The sequence below is a fragment of the Mustela putorius genome, unplaced genomic scaffold (assembly GCF_011764305.1).
Source record: "Mustela putorius furo isolate JIRA1106 unplaced genomic scaffold, ASM1176430v1.1 tig00003834_pilon_pilon_pilon, whole genome shotgun sequence".
Lineage (NCBI taxonomy): Eukaryota > Metazoa > Chordata > Mammalia > Carnivora > Mustelidae > Mustela > Mustela putorius.
In genome coordinates this window covers 115,186,195-115,211,770 of record NW_025421987.1, presented here as the reverse complement: position 1 = coordinate 115,211,770, position 25,576 = coordinate 115,186,195, and the positions used below count along the sequence as shown (strand labels likewise).

Below are 25,576 nucleotides of genomic sequence, written 5' to 3'. Positions count from 1 at the left end.
TTTCAACATGAACTCAATGTACAAAATTATTACTAGTGTACATTCTTTTGTCATTGTACAAAACCAGCGTGCATTTTACACTTGCGGTGCCACAATTCACGCCACAGTTCAAGAGCTCAGCGGCCACAGGAGACTAGCAGCTACTGTTATGCACAGTGCAGGCACGGACTACAAACTGTGAGAGCCCCCCTGCAAATAAATGCAACCAGTATCTTTTTAGTACTCCTGAATTCAGTGAGTGTTTATCAATGAAGGAATAAGCCAAATTATGCCCAAGAAACAGACCAGATTAGGAACTAGAGAAAAAGTCAGTCCTTAACCTTAGTCTCCTACAGAAAACCTACAATAAATTATTATAAATTATATGTAATTAAAGATTATATAATCATTTACTATATATCTTATATATATAATTATAAATAATTATAGTGATGCAAGGAACAAACACTGCAATGCAGCCCCAAGAAAACCTTTATTCTCTCTACCAGGCTCTAGACAAGTCAAACCTTGGAGGTGAGAAGCCTTTCCCTGGAGAATGAAGGAAATGGCGGGCAGGTGGTGTGAGCCTCCAGGTCTACAGCAGAGGTGGGAGAAAGGGCAAAGAACATGCCAAGAACAAAGAGCAGCCTGGTGGCCAAAATGCAGCATAGATGGTTGGGGGAAAGGCCAGACAATAGAGGCCAGAACAATCCTGCAGGCTCAGCCAAAGCTGGACGTCATCCGGAAGAGAGTGGGAGGCTCAGAGGGGCTAAACGGGAGAATGTTTAGATCAGACTGGATCACGACTTTCTTAGGAAGCCAGGTGCACAAGGATGGAACAGGGGACTCCAGGTGCTGCTGCATATACAACCAAAGAACACAGAGAAGAGACCTGAATTCAGGCAGTGCTGGAAGGAGGCATACGGAGAGAAAGTCAACGGGCCTTCATGACCCAAGGAAGGTAGGGAAAAGTAACTCACATCAAGTGAGGAGGACAAATATTACCAGATTTACCCACTTAACTCCTGCTGTCCCAGACACACAGCTCCTGACAACTTGAAACCCCATGTGTAAAAGACGGAATTAGTGAAAACAGGGACAGCCAGCTGGCTCAGCTGATAGAGCGTGCAACTTTTGATCTTAGGGTTGTAGGTTCAAGCCCCATGGTGGGTGTAGAGATTACTTAAAAAAAAAAAAAAAACTTTAAAAAAAAAGAAAAAACAAACAAACAAGAACAGAGGACACCCAGCCAAGAGAAATACGATGACTTGACTCGGATGGCTGTGCCAGGCCCCCTATTTATATCACTTGGCATCTGCACAGTACAAATATAAATGGGAACTAAGAGTGATTAAGTGGTAGAGGTCTATGCAAATGAATAAGGCTAAAGAAAATGACTTACTTATGATTTAAATGTTTGAAACAGTCCATGAGAAAAACACTCGTAGTCCCTTCATACCTACTCCTAGTCAAGAAAGTAAGCTCTACTGTAATTGGTCCATGGTAGTCTTTACTTGCCTTAGGAAGTTTCTACTGTAAATAAGCAGGTAAGCAGACATAACCACAGGGCAGGGGTTGTGGGGGGGGGAGGCACCTGCCAATTTCTACCATTGCAATGTTTAAATATAAGTGTCTACATGACCCATGTTTATGCATCTATGTTTATCAGAAAAAGTGATGGCACTGAAAAAAAAAACAAAAACAAAAACTGGGGTGCCTGGGTGGCTCAGTGGGTTAAGCCTCTGCCTTCAGCTCAGGTCATGGTCTCAGTCAGGGTCCGGGGTTCAAGTCCTGTGTTGGGCTCTCTGCTCAGCAGGGAGCCTGCTTCTCCCTCTCTCTTCCTGCCTCTCTGCCTACTTATGATCTCTCTCTCTCTCTGACAAAAAAGAAAATCTTAAAAACAAAAACAAAACAAAACAAAAAAACTCCCATATACAACTGCAAAGAACTATCACTAGTCAAATTAAATAATCAGTTATGTCCTGGCATAGTTCAGAACAATGGACTCCAAAATGACAACAAAAATTCCAATAGTGATTTGATCACAATGGCGTTTCCTCCTTCCAGATCACAGAACCAGATTGTTATTTAAATAAGTAGTTCCCAAATAACGAATTTTTATTAATACTAAAATAAGGAGAAATGTTTGGGCCACTGAAGTGCTGTGTTAGGACCCTCTGTTGAATTTCTGTAAACTGAACCTGACTGTACCAATCCCAAATAAGAAACAATTTCAGAGAGGGGACCGGAAAGCTCTAGGCCAGAGCTAACGAAAGGAAATATAATGTGAGCCATATGTGTCATTTTAAGTCATCCATTAGCAACACTGAAAAAAGAAATGGGTGAAATTAATTTTAATAATGTTTCATTAACTCAGTATACCTAAAATATCATTTCAACATGTAATAATATTAATGAGAGAGCTCCCTTTTTTTCATACTGAGCTTTCAGAATCTGGCAGGTATTTTATACTTACAGCTCAACTTACAGCTATCTTTCAAGTGCTCATTAGCTCATGTAGTAAGTGGCTAGAACACTGGACAGCATGGATCTAGACTAACCATTTCACTCTGTATATGAAGACAGCAAACTGCAAAGAAGTTAAGAGATTGGTAAACCGCTGAGCCCAGCCTAGATTTCTTGCTTCCTAATTCCTAATTTATAAAATATAAAACTGAATGTTTTATTCCCAGAAGATACAGAGGAGTAGCCAATGATGGCAGTCCAAGGACACCTGGGATGGAAGTTGACCTTCAGGAGAGCACATGAAACCAGAGCTCATTGTCAAGAGAAAATGTATGGCTGAAATGGATACCCAACAGCGAAGCTACAGAACAGACATGGTCTCAGTCAAGAAGCTTGAAGGTTATGTGTTGGTAAGGACAGAAATGTTCCAGGTTGACCCATGTGCATGATCACTGGAGACTGAATTCATATCCAGCAGAGTGACTGGGAATCAGGACAGTGTATGCAAATTTAAATGCATCCCAGGATGCAGACCTGCGTGAAGCCTAACAGAATTCCCTATACCCTAATCTCTACTTTGCTGGTAATATTTCAGAAGTAATCTGCACAAATAGGACACTATGTATGAAACCTGATTTAAATACTCTGGCCAAAAAAAAAAAAAAAAAAAGTGAAGGAAGGGAAACTGGCCAAGTTTTATTTAAAGTTAGTTAGTTAATTAATTTGTTTGTTTGTTTGTTTGAGAGACAGAGGGCTCAAGCAAGCAAGCAAGGGGGAGTAGAGGGAGAGGGAGAGAAAGAATCTGAAGCAGACTCTCTTGGCACAGAGAGCTGAGCACAGAACCTGAATCAGTGCTTGATCCCGGGACCCTGAGATCATGACCTGAGCCAAATTTATGAGCCAGATTCTTTTTTTTTTTTTAATATTTATTTATTTATCTGACAGACAGAGATCACAGCAGGCAGGGAGAGAGAGAGAGGAGGAAGCAGGCTCCCCGCAGAGCAGAGAGCCCGATGTGGGGCTCGATCCCAGGACCCTGAGATCATGACCTGAGCCGAAGGCAGAGGCTTAACCCACTGAGCCACCCAGGTGCCCCTATGAGCCAGATTCTTGACCCACTGACCCACCTAGGTGCTCCGGATGTTGGCAAATTTTAATAATTAAAGCTGTCTGATGAGTACAAGGCACCTATTAAACTATTCTTTCTAACTTTACATATGTTGGAGCTTTTCCATATTAAAAGTTTTTTTTAAAGGGGAGGGGTGTGGTTGAGAAGAAGCATAACCTCTGAAAAAGGTTTTCTACAGCCCCGATAATAAGACCAATAAATAAACTATGGCATTCTGCCAATAATTTCAAGAGCTTGAAAATGCACAGACATTTCAATTTTAAGAAAGCAGACTGAAAAGGGATGGGGGGAAGGAGAGGGAGAAAAATATTTTTAAAACACCTATAAACCTCAATACCCTGAGAAAAAGCACCGTCAGCAACTCAACAATGATTCCACCAGAGCTGCTCCTATTAGTACATATTAAAATATATGTCATATTTTCTAAACTGATAAAATGAGATTGTACTCGTGATGCTGTTCTTTTTTTTTTCTTTTTTAAGATTTTATTTATTTATTTGACAGACAGAGAGCACAAGTAGGCAGAAAGGCAGGCAGAGACAGAGAAAGGGAGAAGCAGGTTCCTCACTGAGCAGAGAGCCCAATGCAGGGCTGGATCTCAGGAGCCTGGGATCATGACCTGAGTGGAAGGCAGACGCTTAACCCACTGAGCCACCCAGGTGCCCCCATGATGCTGTTCTTAAGTCAGCTTGCCTATGTGGGAATGACCACCTTCCATGCAGTTCCCTAAGGGTGCAACGAGGGTTGGGCACGTGACAGATGCTACACCAATCAGATCCCATCCTCTAGGGATGGAATACTCACAGGGACAGGGGCCGATGGACCTCACCCAGTCAGGGCATCCTGGACAGAAAGCCCACAAATTTATGTTTCTGAGATTCCCCGGACCAAACTGAAACTGGATTTACCATTGTTTTCAGCTTCTGGGATCTCCCGGTACCTTTTTATAAACACTGTTTTCCTACTTAAGCTGGGCAGAATTCCTATCTGTTGGCTGAAGCAAAAGAACTCTGGTAGTAATGGGAACACTACTATTAACAAAAAGAGCTAAGAGTAATGCATCATAATTTTCCAGGTACTATTCTAAAGTTTTTATAAGTTCTATCTCACTGAAGCCCCGCAACAATTCTTTTTATTTTTTTTTTTTAAAGACTTTATTTATTTATTTGACAGAGAGAAATCACAAGTAGATGGAGAGGCAGGCAGAGAGAGAGAGAGAGAGAGAGAGAGGGAAGCAGGCTCCCTGCGGAGCAGAGAGCCCGATGTGGGACTCGATCTCAGGACCCTGAGATCATGACCTGAGCCGAAGGCAGCGGCTTAACCCACTGAGCCACCCAGGCGCCCGCCTCGCAACAATTCTATGAGATAAATACTATGAACTTCGATTCAGGGCTGAGAAAATGGAGCTCCAGGCAGATGAAAACATGCCCCAACGGACAGTGACTGGTTGGAGAGCCAAGATCTGAAATTGGGCTGTTGGAGCCTTAATTTAGTCCTAGATTATAAAACTTCCAATTAAGCAGCTTTATGACTTGCTTTTTTCATTTATAATATGTTAAGAAGGCCTTTCCATATTGGGAAATATATCATTTTTAATAGCCATATTGAATTTATAATATAGATTTTCATAATTCAAGCAATTATCTCCTACATTGGGGTATTTAGGTTTTTTCTAGTTTTTTAATGTCATTAATGTGACTGTAATTAACTGTTCTTTGAGTTTGAGGGCACATCTTAATTTATAGGTAGGTTAAATTTCTGGCTGAGATTTGCCAGGTCCAAGGATATGTACTTTTTTTTTGTTTCCATTCTTGATTATATATCACCCAATAAGGGTATTTTGTTTTCAAAGCTTGCTAAGAAATGTAAAAGAGAACAAAGTTGGCTTTTCTTTGTAAAAGGCCATTTCTGCCTTTGGGCATTCATGTCTGTTTACATGCTCAGAATGGAGACAATCTGCTCAGCTAAGAAAGAGAACTCTGTTTTTAAATGTTAATTGATGTAGGATAATCGGATTTCCCAATCAATACCAAATACAGTTGGAGCCCAGTGCTTAAGAAGTTTCTGAGCCAGCTTCATATTGCATCATATTTCCTGAGGCAAATTCTAAAGGGCACTGGCTCAGGGATCAATTGTGAAAAAGGTAGGTTATAAGCAAAGGTGTTCTGTGACTTCTGGAATTCTTCCTTTGCACCAGCTGTTTCAAAAATCATAACTTAAATTATTTTAGATGCCAGTTATTACAATGCTGTAATTATTGGTGTGTTTATTTCTTCTGCGAGATCAAGGTTCTCTCTATCCTTTCTCAGAAGGTTAGTCCAGTGCAGTAACTTCCTGGGAAGATCACATGATCTACTTTTCTACTCTCTGAGTACTGAAATACCCTCCAGCTGAGTACAAAATAAAATTTCAGACTCGGCCTACCACCATGCTACCTTGAAGGCGGACACTGAACCATTTGATATCACCAAGCAGCCTGAAAGAAAGAGGACATCCAAAAGAAGGCACCAACTTAGAAATGGTCGGGGGCGGGGAGGGGGTAAGCAACTTCAGTGAGAATGTTCTACCAGGAGCAGCCTGGACAGCACACTGGACACAGAGACGTTCTTTGGGAGACTGGGTAACTGAAGGTGGAAAAGTAGAATATCCCAACCTGATCCTGTATGAATCGGAATGTTAATATCTAGGGAAAACTACCGTTAACTTTTATCTACCCAAACCAAACACAATTTAAAATTTTTTAACTTAAAACTCGTATCAGGACAAGAACATATTAGCACAGTCCTGTTGAGTAACAGGCAGAGTCTATCTTGCCAAACTGACAATGATTATCTTGCAGGGATAGATAAGAAGGTTGAAAGGGAAAACACAAGTAAACATTCACCAAACACAACCCTGAGGAAGAGAGCGAGCTACCAGAAGCAGGAAACTAAAGAATACAAGAATACAATGAAGCACTTACAGAAAGTTCAGACAATCAGAAAATAATAATAATAATAATAATAACAGTAGTAGTAGTAGTAGTAGTAGTAGTAAAAATTAGACAAAAAACCAGCTGGTCAAGCTTTCTATCCTGGAGATCAAAGACCCTCAGGCCCCGATCAGAATGAATCAGGACCTGGCACACTTTCCACCAGCTAGCTCAGTTGTCACATTTCATCTCATCTGGCAATCCCCCAGTTGAATCCAGCTCTCCGGGGAAAACGGGAAAAGATGGTAAGAAGGCAGTGCTAACAGCACAGGGCTTGTCACGCAAATTCCGGAGACTAAACAGACTCTGTTGTTACCCAGAGGCAAACAGCATGCAAGTATGGCTACCCCACGAAATTCAGTTAGAACTTTCAGGCAACAGTGACATCCTTACAGTTCCCTTGAAGATATTTAGGAACTCACCTAGTGCATGGCTACAACTCCGGCAGGATTCTGTTAGACTGACAATGATTTGCTGCAGGTCAGCTCTGGGGGGAGTAGGAGAAGGGTTGGGATTTTTCCAGCCATTACATTTACAAGACTCCTCAGCCTAAAAAAGGAACAGAGATAAAAATTATTTAACAGGAAGCAATGGACTCCATGCTTTCCGTGAGATCAATACCCACTAGTTACAGACAGCTACCCTCCCCACTCCTGACTTCAAAATTTCCTACATATGCACAAAAAATAAAAATAGAAAAAGGCAAAGAGGCTGTTTGATCTAGACATTTTGGATTTTAATGTCTTGGCTGGTTTCCTTTCTGCTGGCTGGAATTGAGAACTGCAGCTCAAACAGCAGATGCATGCCCTTTGATACCAGTGCCCCCAAGCAAATGTCCATGAAGTGGTCAGTTCTGAGAAAGCGCATCCATAAAGCTGGCCAAGGCAACAAGCCAGACTGTCCAGAGATCCTTGGAACCTGGTTGGGGCCTCCACCATGACTGAGTCTTGCAACTTGAAGGCTCCAGTTGCAACTCTGCCCCCATGGACCAGGAAGGAAATCCACAAAACTGAGGAAGTTATCGACCTCAAGGAAACGAGGAGGGACACACCCATCTCGAGGCCACATTTGCTAGCTCCTCCAAGTCTTTTGTAGGCTCCCAGCTACATGATGGAGAGGGCCTCACTGTGCAGTCAGGGGCTTCCATCTTGATACTTCTCAGGTTCCTTGTACCAGAATACCAGTATTTATTATTTTAGCAACACTTACAAGAAATCTTCCTTATGCTTCACATTTCCCTACCATCTTTGAGATCAGTGAATACGATTTATGATTTAGCCTTTTTGTGGAGTGTTGGGTATAAAGTTGAGGACATGGATAGAAAGATGTCAACAATTTTCAATCATAAAAATAAAATGGACACAGCTGACTGTGGGTGAGAGCGTTCTGTGTACACTGTCCAAATGGTAGCCAGTAGCCACAGGTGGCTGTTGAGCCCTTGAAATATAGCTAGTCCTTGGGACACCTGGGTGGCTCAGTTGGTTAAGCCGCTGCCTTTGGCTCAGGTCATGATCTCAGGGTTGTGGGATCGAGTCCTGCATGGGGCTCCTTGCTCAGTGGGGAGCCTGTTTCTCTCTCTGCCTCTGCCTGCCATTCTACCTGCGTTTATGCTCTGATAAATAAAAATCTTCAAAAAAAAAGAAAAAGAAATATAGCTAGTCCAATCTGAAATGCACTGCAGGTATAAAATATATACCAGATTTAGAAGACTAATGTAAAAACTTCTCATTAATTATTTTCACATTGGTTACCTGTTTGACCCATGTTTCACACTGGTTACATGTAGTATTTTAGTTAAATAAAAAATAGGAAAATTCATTTCACTGGTTTCTTTTCTACTTTTTAAATGTGGCTACTGGAACACTTAAAATTACATATGCGGTTCACATTCTTCTTCTCTGAAATGGCACTGTTCTAACAAAACAAATCAGACTTTTGTGCTTGGGCTTTGTGGTAGATCTTTGATCACAGGTTTTTTCACCCTGCTTCCCACCCCTGCAGCCCTCAAACCCCCAAACCCCGTAGCAGATGGCTGAAGTTGGTAGAAGTCGGATGAGTAGAAAATGACAGAACGGCTGCTACCTCAACTCCATACAGAAAATTCTCCAAGACAGGGACAGTTTCTGAAGTGTGTGTACATCTAAGAGAGTAAGGAAAGAAAGAATAAATAGCTGGCAAGGCAAGAAGGCCAAGGTGAAAGGAAAATATGTTTCTAAAGATAAGTTCCCTATGCTTCTGAAGATAAGCTGGACCCGATGAATGTTGGCAAGCCCAACCTGACTGCTTCTCACATGTTAACCCACTGGGGACAGAGAAGGCAAGACCAAAAATAGCAACTTGGTAGCACAACCCCCCGTGAGTAGCTCAAGTGACCCTCTTCTGTTTGGCCAAGGCATCAGGACCTGAAGGTTAACCATAGTGCTCGTTATTAAGCTGAACTGGACTTGAAATTCCCTATAATGAGCCATCCACTTCTTCAGAGATTGGAAAGTTCTCAAGGGCCATGTTTTTGGAGACTCTCATGAGAACTTACATGAATGCCTATAGTCTTTGTAGGGATGGAGGAAACCACTCGCCTTGGGGACTCCTCTCCTAGCAGTGGAATATCTACTTCAAGAGTCTCACATAGCCTCTGGCTTTTCTGAGCAGTTGGTCTGATCCTACTGCCCCTTCCAAAAAAGACTTTGGGTAGAGAAGGAAAAATGATGATAATAGTCCCAACAAATTAATTACATACAGCAGACCAAACATAGAAGGAGCAATAGCAATGGCCCAGAACCTTTTGAGTTTGCAGAACTAATTTCCAAGCCAAAGAACTACGATGCATACTGAGTCATTCATTCGACAGTATGTCTTTTTTTTTTTTTTTTTAAGATTTTATTTATTTATCAGAGAGAGAGAGGGGGAGAGAGCGAGCACAGGCAGACAGAATGGCAGGCAGAGGCAGAGGGAGAAGCAGGCTCCCTGCCGAGCAAGGAGCCCGATGTGGGACTCGATCCCAGGACGCTGGGATCATGACCTGAGCCGAAGGCAGCTACTTAACCAACTGAGCCACCCAGGCATCCCACGACAGTATGTCTTGAAGGGCTACTCCGTGCCAGGTACTTTTGCTAGGTATGGAAAGGGAATGAATAAAGACCCTGTCCTTGGGATAGTGAGAATGAGGCAAACAGACAACACAAATTAACAAATTATACAGTATATTAGAAAGTGACAGCACTATGGAAAGAAAGAAGTGATGGGGAAAGGAGGCTTGGGGAAGGGTAGGGCAGAATCTGAAATTTTAAGTAGGCTTTTTTTTTTTTTTAAGATTTTATTTGATTTTATATTTGACAGACAGAGATCACAAGTAGGCAGAGAGACAGGAAGAGAGAGAGGGGGAAGCAGGCTCCCCACTGAGCAGAGAACCCGATGCGGGGCTTGATCCCAGGACCCCGGGATCACGACCTGAGCCGAACGCAGAGGCTTTAACCCACTGAGCCACCCAGGCGTCCCTTAAGTAGGCCTTTTTTAAGAAAGTGGCAATAAAGCAAAGACTTGAAGGAGCAGAGGGAGTTAACCATTAGATATATGGTAGAAGAACATCCCAGACAGAGGGAACAGGCAGGGCATAGTCAAGAGTGGTTGGCTCGCTCAACAAACAGCAAAGACCAGCATGCATAGGGCATAGTGAGCAAAGGAAAGAGCTGAGTTGGAAGTAGGAGAAATCCTACAAGGTCTCATAGGCAATTAGCAGTACTTCAGCTTGGTTATATGATCCATCGTCTCTCCTTTCCCAAACAGGATCCTCTGGGCTTGAAACGGGTATAGGAAGAGAACACAAAGACACGAAGCCAGATGTTTTCAAACTCTTTTTTTTTTCCTTTCCTAGTGTAGAAAGCCTCCCCACTTTCTCTTTTCCTTTGGCATTACTCACAGAGGCATTCATTTTTCTGTCACTAACTTACAGGAGCAAATCATCCTATTTCCTTTCATTTTTTACCTCCACTCCAGGATCAAATACATATTCTGTTACACAGGGACGCACATTAATTATTCACACTTTCCTGAAATTATAAATCTCTTTAATATCTAGATGGAAAAGAACTCCAATACCTTAACCAAGGCCCACCAAAAGAACACAAGATTCCCCTGGAATTACCAAAAAGATGCCAAGTTGTCTAGTTAAGAGTTTCAACACTTACTAAGGCCCAAGATTAACTTTAAGGCTAGGAGTCAGGTGGGTAATAAATTCAGCTCAAAACCCCAAGGAATTATGTAATCTGGGAATCTGTCCTCATTCACCTAGGTAGCCGCATTAGCTTCTGACAAACGTGATGGCCTCTGCCATCTGGGCACATCAGCAATCACAGCCTAAGTCTCCTCCTTTGGCAGGTTTTCCACGGGCAGGCAGGAAAATTGGGAGGAATTCTGTATGGACCAGAATAACACCACCCACAGCCAGTATTTGTAACTCCAGATTCTCAGAAAGACCATGACCCAGTGAGATGAAATTCCTCCTTCCAAGGAAGCTTGAGAAGCCAACTTGTTCTGAATCAACCCGAAAGTATGGGGCCTCTACAAGAGCCATCAACCTCAACAAAACACCACTTTTTGGTTCAAAGGTTTGAGTCTACAGGTAAGAAATTGCTCCATCTCGTGCTTGGGGTTGAAATCCATGGGCTTATACCATAGCTTTTCACCTAACACTGTGTTAGGAATGGATTACCTCAGAAGACAGTGCTAACGGGGAGTGTTTTCTCTGTATTTAGACAGGGTGGAAAGAATGCAGAGGAAAAAGCATAGACAGAATGTGAACCTTTCCTACTCTCTCTCGCACTATTTATTCATTCTGCAAACACTAACTGAGCCCCTACTACATGTCCATCATAGAAGCAGATACCGCGGACACAACAAATTTCTGCAGAAATAAAAATCTATGGGTGCCTGGGTTGCTCAGTCTGTTAAGCAGTTCTCAACCTTAGAGGCATATTGGAATTAATATTAAGATTACTGGGGAGCTCCATTAAGCCTGATACCCACACCTGACTACAAAATAATTAACTCATGATCTTTGTGGATAGATACCAGGCATCAGTATGTTTCTTAAGCTGGTGATGCTGGTGTGTAGACAAAGCTGAGCATCTCTGATCTAAAAGAAGGGTTACTAGGAATGGACCCATGAAAAAACACACACACCTGGAGTGGATGGCTGGCTCAGTTGGTGGAGCATACGACCCAAGATCTCGGGGTTGTGAATTCAAGCTCCACCTTGGATGTAGAGATTACCAAAAATAGAATCTTAAACACACATACACTCACACACTAATTGGAGCATGTCAGGAAGACTTATACAGACGAGGGATCCTTCACATGGGATGAGAGGAGGGGAAGAACAGTCCATTTCTGAAGAACAGCAGCAAGTGTGTGCTTTGGAACATACTTCTTGACCCTCACCTCATGTATAGTTAAATATATAGGTGCCTGCTTTCTCCAAAACATTTTTATGGAATTTGAAACCACTGGTACTCTCCTGAAGCTGGGTGACAGAGGAGAAAAGAGAGAAGTTAACACCTTCTCTGTGTCAGAATTTTCTAGGATTTTTATGAAGGGGATAAAAGAACATGTCTAGTTTAAAATTCTAAAATTATCACTATAAACAAATATATTGCAGAATTCCCCCCCCCTTTTTTAAAGATTTTTTATTTGTTAGAGAGAGAGAGAGAGAGAGATACAGAGCACAAGCACAGGCAGACAGAGTGGCAGGCTAGAGGCAGAGGGAGAAGCAGGCTCCCTGCCGAGCAAGGAGCCCAATGTGGGACTCGATCCCAGGATGCTGGGATCATGACCCGAGCCGAAGGCAGCCGCTTAACCAACTGAGCCACCCAGGCGTCCCATCCCCGCCTCCCCCCACCCCGCCGCCGCCTTTTTTTGAGCCTGTCATTTATAGATCTCTGCTTGGCCTTGCTTTTTTTAGTCATGGTATTTATATTAAAAATTAAACCTAAATTAAAAGCAAAAGGTTGAGAACCACTGGCCTAGAAGAGATAAGACTCTGGGACTGAATCAAATAGGTGATGCATACCAATTCCTCCTGAAGCTCTGCTCAGTAAATGGATTCCTGGAAATCTTCCCAAAGAGTTGTGTGGAAAGAGACAAGATCTTCCAGCAGCAAAACCTATAAACTAGAACATTCTTTCAGGCTATACTGCCTTTCTCAGTCTGTGGAGGAGCAAAGAGGCCGGAGACAGAGAAAATGGGCCAGAGGAAAGACGTGATGTTTGAGACTATTCTCCATCACAAAACAGACTGCCAGGAAACTCTGAGAAAACATTCTCGCTAAGTACTCTTAAACCTTTCTCCACAGCCCCTCAACATCCTGCCCTCATTCAACTCACAGCAGCAACAGGTGAAGGAATGCAGGCAAAAGGTGGGTCCGCAAAATGTTTCAGCTTAGGCTGAGGTTGGTAGAAGAGCTCCAGGTGACAGCAGACGCATCAGTGCCATGATCAAGAGGAAAGGACTTGGGAACTATGGAAATACAGTTTCAAATCTTAGCTGCAACACTTACTATGTGAACCTAGGTGAATCACTAACCCCTCCAAGCTTCCCAGTCTCTAAAGTGGATTTTAAAATACCTATCTCACAGGACTGTTGGGGGCATTAAGCAATGAATGGAGGCAGATGCTGAATTAATGGAAGTAGTAATAAAGATTATGGTGACTCTGATAATGATAACATGCAAGGAGAACTCTGTTAAGGTGAATGGTGAGGTCATGATGAACTATGACAGTTAGTTAGTACTTTAAAGCAAGGACTTGAAGAGGTTGCAACCAATGGAAGTAGTTTGAGGATACTGGCACCAATCATTAGGCAAGAGGCTATAGCTCTTACTGAACAAAAGACTAGGGAGCTTATGAATTACATAAAAAGTTATGCTCTTCAAAGAATAAACTGGCTCCATTTCCACTGTAGGTAAGAGCAGTGGGAAATCATTCAAAGGCTTACTGGGTGATCTTGGTGGACAATTTATTTTAACAGAAGTAAAGAGAAAGAGATGGCCACGTTCTATATATATAATCACCTAGCAAGAACACAATTTAAAAAAACAAAAAACAAAAAAAAAAATATATCAAAATCTGTGAGAAATGATCAACACTTAGGTGAAAACAAATACCCTTAAATGCATTTATGGGGAAAACACAAAGATTAAAAATAAACTATTCATTCAACTCCATAATCTAGAAAAAGAGTAAAAGAATAAACTCAAGAAAAATTGATAAAAGGAACTAATGTAAAAAAAAATTTAGGGAAATCAACAAACAATATCATATACCTAATGAGTAAAATAGTTGATTTTTGAAAAGACCATTAAAATAAACAAACTCTTGAGACTCTAATGAAGGCAGAGAAAAAATATGAGTGAGAAAAGAGATAAAAACTACAGATTTATAACTAAAATAAGTACTCTGGGGGCACCTGGGTGGCTCAGTGGGTTAAGCCTCGGTCTGAATCAGCTCAGGTCATGATCCCAGGGTCCTGGATCGAGCCCCACATCGGGCTCTCTGCTCATCAGGGAGCCTGCTTCCTCCTCTCTCTGTCCCTGCCTGCCTCTCTGACTACTTGTAATCTCTGTCAATCTACCTGTCATATAAATAAATAAAATCTAAAAAAAGTAATAAAATAAAAGAAGTACTCTGTAGAACTTTATATCAATAATTATGAAAAACCAGATGAAACAAGTGACTTCCTAGGAAAACAGAAATTATCTAACCTCATTTAATAGGTAGTAAAGTTTTCTGACAACCCTAGAAGATAATGAAAAGGTCATCAAAGATATAAAAATGTCCCAAGATCAGATGGTTTTATAGGTAAGTTCCAATTAACTTTCAAGAGCTAGCCAAAATAAATATAATGTTAATTTTCAGGACACCCGGGTAGCTCGGTCAGTTGGGTGTCTGCCTTCGGCGCAGGTCATGATCCCCATTGAGTCCCCTGTCAGTCTCCTTCTCCCTCTACCCATCTCTCTTTCTTCTCTCTCTCTGACAAATAAATAAATAAGATCTTTAAAAATAAATAAGTAAATAAGTAAAATTTTTAATTTTCCAGTAGCCACATTTTAAAAAGTAAAAAAAGTAAATAATAAGATTATTTAACATAATACACCCAAATATTACCACTTTAACATGGAATCAGAATAAAAACATTATTAATAAAACAATTTACATATTTTTTATGCTAAGTCTTCAAAACCCAAGGCATATATGACCTCACATTTCAATTCAGACTAGTCATGTTTCAGGTGCTCAATGGTCATCTGTGGCTAGTGGCTACCACACTGGACAGCCAGGGACCACACTATTCCTTTTATTGTAAATTGTTTCAGAACATTAGAAAAAGATGAAAAACTCAACGTCATTCTATGAATCCAGTATAAACCTGACACAAAAACAAAGAGAGAGCAAAAAACACCAAAAAAGTCACTAGCCCAATCTCACACACACAAAAAACTGACATAAAGTATCTGTAAATTAAATGCAATAGTACACGATTAAAATCATGCATTTTGGCACATAATAACTAAGTAAAGTTTATTATAAGAATGCAAAGATAGTCCTTTCAAATTAATCAATTAACAAACTAAGAAAAAATAATTACAACTGATGCCAAAAAAGCTTTAAATTCATAAAATTCATAAAATTCATTATCATAAAATTCATAAAATTCATAATTTCCATAAAATTTAATATCAATTTCTGATTTTAAAAATAGCAAATTTGTCATAGAAGAAAATAATCTTAACTTGAAAATAAACATTATACTAAATAGAGAGACACCTCATTCCTATTAAAGTTACCAAAACAAGGAAGCCCTCAATACAACCACTGTTCAGTACTGCCCTCGAAGAGGGTGCAGTACGTGGGTGGCTCAGTGGGTTGGGCCTCTGCCTTTGGCTCAGGTCATGGTCTTGGGGTCCTGGGATCCAGCCCCGCGTCGGGCTCTCTGCTCAGCAGTAGCCTGCTTCCCCCTCTCTCTCTGCCTGCCTCTCTGTGATCTATGTCAAATAAATAAAGTCTTTTAAAAAAATATATTGTCCTGGAAGTACACAAAACTATAAAAATTGGCATACAATCTTTAGAGATTATCATAACCTATAAAGAAATAAATAAATCAGCTGGATAATAGGATCAAAACTTTTCTCTTTCTCAGCAATAACCACCTAGAAACTGTAATAGGGAAAAAAACCCTATCAAATACTTAGGGACCAATCTTTAAGGAGATGAGTAAGATCTATATACAGAAAACTACAACTTTCTACTAAAGATTGGATGAGTTTCTTCACTGCAACAAGGAAATATGCAGTATTCATGATAGGAAGACACCATATTGTAAACCTAACAGTTCTCCTTTAATTAATCTGTAAGTTCCATAATCATTACTTATAACATATGTAACAAAGTATTAATATTCAGAATATATCAAGATCATCTATAAATCAATAAGAAAAAGGCACAGTCTAATTGAAAAAATTCGCAAATCCAGTATTCCAGAAAAATAAATGCTAAAGACAAATAAGCCAATAAAATGGTCCAAGTAACTAGTATTGGAGAAATGAAAAATTAAAAGCCCTGTGGCATATTTCCTCAGACTAATTAAACTGGCAAAAATAAATAAATAAAACGTCGACACTAGTATCTAAAGTTGACCAAGATGTGAGGAAACACACAGCCTCATATACCCTGTGTGGGAAGACACACTGCCACGTTCGTGCCCTTTGGCTGAAGAATACTACTTGGGAGCTCTCCTACAGACATACTGACATGTGCTCAATGATATTCGTATACCATTTATTAGAGCAAAAGAAATATATATGTCATGTCAGGTAAAATCTAATCAATAAGGAAAGAATTTACTAAGTTATGTAGATTGGGGGACGCCTGGATGGCTCAGCCGGTTAAGCAGCTGCCTTCAGCTCAGGTCAAGATCCTAAGGTCCAGGATTGAGTCCCCGCCTCAGGAAGCCTGCTGCTCCTCCCTGCTTGTGCTCTCTCTCTCTGATTTAAAAAAAAAAAAAAAAAAGCTATGCAGATGGGTACCATAGACTATTTACCCATACAACTAACTTGTACAGAACCTCTCTATAACTAAAATAGGTACTCTAGGTCCTAGTAGAAGGCTGAAAAACCAAACTATAGAATAATTCAAAGCATAATCCAATATCTTTTTTTAAAAAAATTAGTGAATAAGCAATTTAAACATGTATTATTTGGATACACAGAGAAACCAGATAGATACTTATGGGGGGAGGGCAAAACTGGGGGAGGAAAAGGAATATTCACATTGTACTTTATATTCTTCTCTAAAGTGCATATTCATGGGCTGCTTGCTAATTATCTTTAACATTAATTCATCTGAGGGGAACTCATAATTCCAGAAAAATTCCAACGACAATAAAAGAGGCTTGGTATAAATCAGTTGTGGGGGAGGAAGGGCAGAAACCACACATCCTTATCACAAACCACATTTAGGAATTCAAGGATCCAAAACTTTTCTTCCCGTGGGGTTGCTCATAAAAGCTTTACTGAGGTTCAAGCCAAAAAGTAACAAGCATGCAATTCTTAAAGAAGACAATATAGATTTTTAAAGATATAAATCTTAACTTCACTATTGCAACAGACTTAGAGTAATCAGCCCAGAAAGAAAACTTTATTCCCCTCTTGTCTTAACATGACAGGGAAGAATGGCCGTGTTCATGGAGGGCTGAAAATGGGTCACAGATCTCATGGCAGAGAGATTTTGGAAGAATAAACTCTTGTACTGCCCTTACTAATAAAAAATGTTACATCCCAAATATTAACCACACTTATTTAAGCTACTTGTGACAGAAGTGCTTAATGAATTCAACAATAAACACTCACAAATGTAACTGAATAAAGGACTTTTTCTTTCAGAACTGGCTCACTTTGCTTCCCCCACTGAGTCCTGGGATCTCAGCAGCTTTCACAAAGTAGACTTTCATGTCTTTTGTTAGAACAAACGAGACTTCTTCCAAATAAATAGAAAACTCCCTGAAAACTAACAAGAAGATAAAAGGACAGAGAGAGCAAAGGAGAGAGGAAGAAAACACAGGAAAAACACAGAGCAGTCTAAACGTTTTGTCAGCCCCACAGCCCTGCAACTGTGCCGGCCAAGATGTGGAAGACAGCCACAAGTGGGGGTTCAGTCTTCAAAAGGTAGCAGGTCCAAGTTGGGAATGCCTCCTGAGCGTAAAGTAAATACTGGATTTCAAAGACTTAGTGTCAAAAGCAAAAGAAGAATATTAAAATACCTCATTAAGAATTATTATCTGTTGGTTACATGTTACAGTGATCTTGTGGGGTAGTAAGTTAAAGAATATACTACAATTAATCAAATTTAACGGTTGATTTTTCTCTCTCCTTTTTCAATGTGTTGGAGTGGGTTGAACAGTGTCCCCCCAAGTGCATGTCCACTTGGGGCCCCACATGGGATCTTATTGGAATATAGATGATTTTTGCAGGTATGATTACTTAAGGATGTTGAGATTAAATTATCCTGGACTTAGGGCCCTGAAACCAGTAAGTGGTGCTTTCATAAGAAAAAAAAAAAAAAAAAAAAGGAGAGGGAGATCATAGATACACAGGCCATGTGAAGCCAGAGGCAAAGACTCATTCCTTGGAGTGATACATCTACACACCAAGGAATGCCAACGACTGCCAGGAGGCACAAAAGGATTCTTCCCAGAGCCTCTGGAGGGTATGTGGCCTGCTGACACCTTGATTTCAGACCACGGGCATCCAAAACTGTGAATAAGGGAAGTTTCTGTTGCTTTAACCCACCTTGTTGGTGATAATTTGTTATAGCAGTCCTAGTAAACTAATACACGTGGCTAGTAGAAAATGTTCAGTTATATATGTGGCTCATAGTATATTTCCATTGGACATCACTGCAGTATAGTTTAAAAGGAATCTATCCCCCCTCCAAAACCCAAGTCTTTGCTGTAGACCATTACAGCTTATGCCTAGAATAGTCCCAACATTTTCTAAATGGTTCTAAGTGGTTCAAGTTATACCCCTCTGAGATACCTGGAAATTCCTTGAGCTTGGCTCACTTGTTTCAGGATTTTTTGGAGGTGGCTGGGTGGGGCAGGATATACAGAGCACTTCCTACACATGTACATGCACCATGGGAAACATGGAAACCTCAGCGCACAAAAATTTAATACGTGTGGGACTTCTTGCCCAGTTTACTAAAGAGGACATACTAAGTCCTTTAGGAAACATTCAATGCCATTAGCCAGCAAAGCACTTTCTGCCATGTGTTCCAAGCTACCACCCCATGCCCTTTGCCTTGGCCTTTATATCTCCTTTCCAGATGTGCAGGCCCAGCCACTGTTCTTCCAGATAAGAGTTTTCCTTCAAAGCACCTTTCCCAGTCTCTCCTTAATTAGGCAAGACAGCTGCTATCTACGGGAACTCCCACGGGGACTGGCCTGCGGCTTTAACTAAGTACCAGCTGAAGGACAACCTTTTAGGGATTGTGCTGCTAAGCCAATTACCAAAGCAACTAGCAACCCCGGCACAAGGAGGGGAAAGCTGCCAGATGACTTCGTCTCCCCCAAGACAGATATAGCAGAACCAAGAAGAAAAGGCCACTGGATTGCTTCAACAGGCCCAGGATAAAAATGGTTTTGCCCCAGTAGAATCCAGGGTTACATGGCAAAAGAATGCAACAGCCTCCGTTGTAGTCTGCAGAAGCCAGGACAGAGGATGAGAAGGAAGTTGAACTGGATAAACAAGCCATCGTGACTCAGAGGACAGACAGACAAGTGAGTAGAGTGCTTACAGTTCACTCAGTGGCGATGAGATGGGTGTGAAGATATTTGGGTGACATCCAGAGGAACAAGAGAAAGACAGCCAAGCTGACTAGAAGGATTCAGTCGTGCTTAAAATACTGGGAAGCCCTATTTGCTAGAAAACTGAAATCAGTGACAGGGATGTCCCAGAGCAAGAACACACTGAAGGGAAATTTATGGAGTAAAACTATGAATCCAACATTTATCAAGCACCCACAATAAGAAATGCACTTGAACAGTTGTTCTTATCTCATTCTATATGAGGAAGGTATTAATTATTCCCATTATTCATAAGAGAAAACTGAGGCTCTAAGATCTGCCTGAACATTTTCAGTCTATCCTGCAGAAGCACTGGGTATATTCAGGCAGGTGTCTGTGGTCCTGTGGTTGTGCGTGGAGGTCCTCACTCTATTTTACTATCTCTCCGCTCTGGGTTAGACCAAAGTAGAATGTTTAAGTCAACAAAACCATTATGAGATACAACTTCATATCCTCAAGGATGACTATAGTCAAAAGAGCAGACAATAAAAAATGTTGACAAGGATATGGAGAAACGAGAATCTTCAAACAGTATTGGAGGGGATGTAAAATAGTAGCCACTGTAGAAAAGACTTTGGTGGTTTCTTAAACACAGACTGATGGAACAGAATAAAGAGTCCAAAAATAAACCCTCAAATAAAATTCAAATGATTTTTGAAGCATCTCAGAGGCTCAGTCATTAAGCAGCTGCCTTTGGCTCAGGTTGTGATCCCAGGGTTCTGGGATCGAGCCACACTATCGGGCTCCATGCTCAGTAGGAAGCCTGCTTCTCCCACTCCCACTCCCCCTGCTTGTGTTTCCTCTCTGGCTATCTCTCCATCTGTCAAATAAATAAAATAAAATAAAATAAATCAAATGATTTTTGCCAAAACCATTCAATGGGGAAAGGACAGTTTCAACAACTAGAAAAACTAGATATTCACCTGCAAATCTAGAATGATGCTGTTCGACCCTTGCCTCACACTACATACAAAAATTACTTCCGAATGGATCAGACTTAAAACGTAAAACCTAAACTATAGAACTCTTAAAAGAAAACAGAAGAAAAGCTTCATGATATTGAATTTGGCAATAATTTCTTGATAGGACACCAAAAACATGTGCAACAAAAGAAAAAAAAAATGGATTTAATCAAAATTAAAAACTTCTGGGCACCTGGGTGGCTCAGTGGGTTAAGCCGCTGCCTTCAGCCCAGGTCATGATCTCAGGGTCCTGGGATCAAGTCCCACATTGGGCTCTCTGCTCAGCAGGAAGCCTGCTTCCTTCTCTCTCTGCCTGCCTCTCTGCCTACTTGTGATCTGTCAAATAAATAAATAAATAAAATCTTTAAAAAAAAATTTAAAACTTCTGTGCATCAAAGAACACAATCAATAGAGTGAAAATGCAAACCACAGAATTTAAAAAAAAAGAAAAAAAAAAAAAACAGGGAACCTGGGTGGCTCAGTGGGTTAAGCCTCTGCCTTCAGCTCAGGTCATGATCCCAAGGTCCTGGGATGGAGCCCCTGCATCCTGCATCCGGCTCTGTGCTCGGCAGGGAGCCTGCTTCTCCCCTCTCTGTCTGCCTCTCTACCTACTTGTGATCTCTCTCGAAATAAATAAATAAATAAATCTTAAAAAACAAAAACAAACCAAAAAAAACCCTCCCAAATACCTGGTAAGAGGTTAATATCCAGATTATATAAAGAACTCCTACAACCCAACAACAAAAGAATAAACAACCTAATAGAAAAAAATGGACAAAAGACTTGAACAGACATTTCTCTAAAGACATACAAATGGTCAATAAGTACATGAAAAGATACTCAAAATCACTAATCCTTAAGAAAATGCAAATCACAACCACCATGAGATATCCCCTCATACTCATCAGGATGGCTATTAACAAAAACACTGAAAAGAACAAGTGCTAGTAGGAATGTAGAGAAATAGAGAAACAGGAACTTTCGTGCATTGTTGGTGGAAAGGAAAATTGGCCAGGCACTATGAAAAACAGTATGACAGTTCCTCAAAATATTAAAAATAGAATTACCATATGATCTAGCAATTCCACTTCTGGGTATATACCCCAAAGAATTGAAAGTAGGAACTTAAATATTTAACTTCACACTCAAGTTCACAAAACCACTATTTGTAATAACTAAAACGTAGAAGTAACCCAAGTGTCCACTGACAGAGAATGGATAAACAAACTGTAGTACATAACAGAAGGGAATACTATTCAGCCTTAAAAATGAAAAGAAATTCTGACACATGGTTCAATATGGATGAACCCTGAGGGCAATGTGTTAGGTAAAATAAGCCAGTCACAAAAGGACAAACACTGTATGGCTTCATTTGTTTGGGATGCCTAGCGTAGACAGATCACAGAAAAGTCAGTAGGCTATGATGGCTGCCAGGAGTTGAGGACAAGGAAGAATGAGAATTATTGTTGAATGGGTATAAAGTTTCAGTTTGGGAAGATGATATTGAGTTCGTAGATACTGGTCGTTAGTGAGAGCTGCACCACAATATGAGTGTCTCTTCTTTCTTCTTTTTTAGAAGATTTTATTTATTTGAGAGTGAGAGAGAGCCCAAGTGGGGAGGGGGCAGTAGGACAGCGAGACCCCCCCTCTGAGGGCAGAGTCCAATCATCCTGGGACTCAGAGATCATGACCTGAGCCAAAGACAGATGATTATCTGACTGAGCCACCCAGGTAGCACCCAGGTGCCCCAACAACATGAGTTTCTTAATGCTAATAAATGATTCATTTAAAAATGGTTAAGATGGTACATTTTATGTGATGTGTATTTTACCACAACTTAAAAAAAGGTGTTTTTGGAAGTTAAACATAAATTTACCATAATGCCCTCAAACCTATACCAAAGTAGCTGCCTGAGAGAAATGAAACCTATACCCATACAAACCTTTGCACGCTCATGTCCACTCAACATGATTCATACCAGCTAGCCAAAGGTGGAAAACATTCAAATGTCCATCAACTGGTGAATACATACACATCTCCACAAAGGAGAATATTATCTGGCATTAAAAAAGAATGAGATGGTGATATATATTCCATAGGAATGAGCTTCAAAACATTATGCTAAGTATAAGAAGCCAGGCCCATACTGTATAATTCCATTTGTATCAGTTCCAGAAAAGGCAAATATATAGACACAGAAAGTAGATTGGTTTGTCTGAGGCTGAAGTGAAAACAGGTTTGACTGCAAATGGACATAAGAATCTTTTGGGGGAGATGGAAATCTAAAACTTAATTTTCCTAAAAGTCATTGAATTGTAAACTTAAAACCACAGACTTTTAGTGCATCCAATTATATCTCACTAAAGTTTTTTAAAAAGACAAGAACTGGGGCACATGGGTTGCACGGCTGGTTAAGTGTCTGATTCTGCCCTGGGTTGTGATCTCAAGGTCATGGGACTGAGCCCTGAGATAGGCTCCAAGTTCAACATAGAGTGGGCTTGATCTCCCCTCCCACTAAAATAAATAAGTCTTTAAAAGTATAAAATTTTAAAAATTAAAGGCAAGAACTGCTAATAACTAATTATCCTTTCAAATACAGGTCTTCTGCAAAATTTTGCCAAAAATGCGTCCCAAAATTGAGGTATATTTTCTTCTCAATATTAAAGAAGCTCAATAAGCTTCCTCAACATTAAAGAAGCTTAATAAGCTTCTTTAATATTGAGAGGGGGGGGAAGACCAGCAAATGGGGGTCTCCATCCTTGTCCTCCCCTGATCTGAAAAGGCAAAATAAGTCAGTGTCTAGGTAGCCACAGTTCCACTGTCAGAATTTGTCTTGGCAAAAGAGGAATGATGGGAATAAGTCATTAAGTAGGTTGCCCTGTTTTTAAAATGAATGGAGACTTTGAAACAATTAAAACTTGCTAATAATGAAAAAAAAAAAAAAACTTGCTAATAATGAAGCCGTATTCACTGGTACTTCTTTTGGGCTCTCTCATTCAACACTCTAGACTTGCCGACATCCAACTTTCTGGCATGTTCACAGCTTCAATTCAAGCCTAACCGGACTCTAAATGGATTTCTGTACAGTGAATCTAGTTGCGCTCCTTGGATTGTAGTATAAACTGTAGGGTGCAGTCTGCGGGGGAGGGAGAGGAGACAGACTCGTTCTGCAGATTCAAGAAAGGGAGTGAAAGCCAGGATGCAGGAGGTTGGGGGAGAGGGCTAACATTTTCATTTGCCACTGTAGTGAGCTGTCTGAATTTTCCTCTAAATGGTGTGCACGTGTTACTCTGGGGAAAAAAAATAATAAATATATATATATATATATATATATATATATATATATATATATCTTTTAATCCTATTTTCAAACAACAACACCTGAAGTCCTGAAAGCAGTTGTGATCCCAATAAATTTGGAAGCCAACTGCTTTCGAAGCAATTTGGATAATGCTCTTGGGATTTGGAGCTGGGCTTCTCAAACTTTAATCTGCTCCTGAATCACCCAGGAAATCTTAAAATTCAGATTCAGATTCAGTAAGTCTGAGGTGCAGCCCAAGATCCTGCTTTTCTTAAAAAGTTCCCAGGTGAGGACCCCACGTGGAGAAGCAAAGACCTGAAAGAAGAAAGTGGTCTGAGGGAAGTGCTGACACTTCCTCTTTTCCCAAGATGAGCTTCAGTTTTCCATATTCAGTTTAAATGTAAATGGCTAGCTAATCCTTTCTGGGACAGAAATTCTTTCTCCACTGTGAAAATCCTTCCAGTTCACACAGTTGTACCTGGAAATCCAGGAGACACCATAAAGCTAGGACTTGAAACTGGGATTTTAAAAAACTGGATACTTTTTTTTTTTTTAAGATTTTTATTTTTAAGTAATCTCTGTACCCAACGTGGGGCTCGAACTCACCACAAGATCAAGAGTGGCATGCTCCACCGAGCCAGACAGGTGCCCCCAAAATCTGGGTACTCTTGGTGTAAGAGAAAAGGAGAAGGTGGGAGTGGGTGTGGGAGACTTTCCTCAGGAGATATATTTGCCCGGAATTGAAAGTAAAAACAGAAGTGGAAGGGGAGAAAAGATAACCAGCGTGCTAATTCAGGCAGAAACGTCTCTGAACACCTTAATGAACAGTGCCATTTTGGTCTGGGAAGTCACGAGAACACAAAGCAAATACTGCAAAGTGGTCAAGGATACAGAAGGAGAATGGAAACTATGCCATGAGAAAATGACCCAGGTATTAACACTCTATTTAAACGCTCATCTTCCAAGCTCTCCAAGACGACTCCAACATCCTATCAACAGAAAACCTTCCTGACTTCACTGTCTGGAAGGAATCCTAGGCCTGGGCTGGAGCTCAATCACAAACTGCCCTCCTTATGCTAAATAATCAGGTCTGAATGAATGAAAGGCCCAACCTTTAGGCATTATCTAAAGAGCTGCTAAATGACTCCAGCATTATTAAATGGCCTAGGGATGGGCCAGACCCTGCACCACAACTAAGTCACGCCTCTACGACCAACCCAAGCACGCCTCTCCCCTGGAAGGGCCTCAAGAGGCCCTGAATGACACCAAGGCCAAGAAACTGGTGCCCCAGAACCCTAAACCCAGGCAATCCCTGAGTCTCTTCTTGCCAGCACAGATAGCTCAGTCCTCACCAGTGGAAAGACTTGTTAAACTGCTTGGCTGACATGGAGCAGGCCGGACAACCGGCTGACGGACAGAATTTTTCACTCCAAGCCTGTTGTTCAGGCACCAGGTCAGCGGGATGAGCAAAACAAACAGCGCCACATATGCTGCTTCTCTGGACAGCTCACACTCTCATGGTATACCCAGCATCATTCGGGCTGAGGCTCGGCAACCCCACACAACCAGCCCAACCTGCAAACCAAAACTTCCAGGCTGCGTCCCCAACTTTCCACACCCTTCATCTCTGCCCAGGAAGTCAGTGTCAGGCTAACCCTCAACCCCAACACCTCTTTTCAATTAGCCTATCCCCTTCAGTGCCATCCACCTTTCTCCCAGTTCCTGAGGCTCAGTACATCTGCATTCACTGCCCTCACCCAAGGCTATCTGACTCTTCTTTCCAAGTCTCTCCCAGATTGACATCTTCTCCATTCTCACTGGCAGGGCCCTGGGTCAGGCCTTCGACAGCCGCCGGTCAGAAAAAACAGCTTCCTTCT

General features: G+C 41.0%; 1 protein-coding gene across 8 annotated transcripts in view; it reads right to left on the bottom strand.

Annotated features, from left to right (window-relative positions):
* Positions 1-25,576, bottom strand: part of KAT2B (lysine acetyltransferase 2B) — a 102,437-nt gene that overhangs the window by 63,616 nt on the left and 13,245 nt on the right. For all 8 annotated transcript variants that reach the window (XR_006609248.1, XM_045088960.1, XM_045088957.1 and 5 more), the window contains exon 2: positions 6,968-7,094. Coding sequence is in view for 6 of the 8 variants with exons in the window: in XM_045088960.1 (XP_044944895.1) it covers positions 6,968-7,094 (127 nt within the window). In the remaining 2 variants the exon portion in view is untranslated. The remainder of the gene's footprint in view (positions 1-6,967; positions 7,095-25,576) is intronic.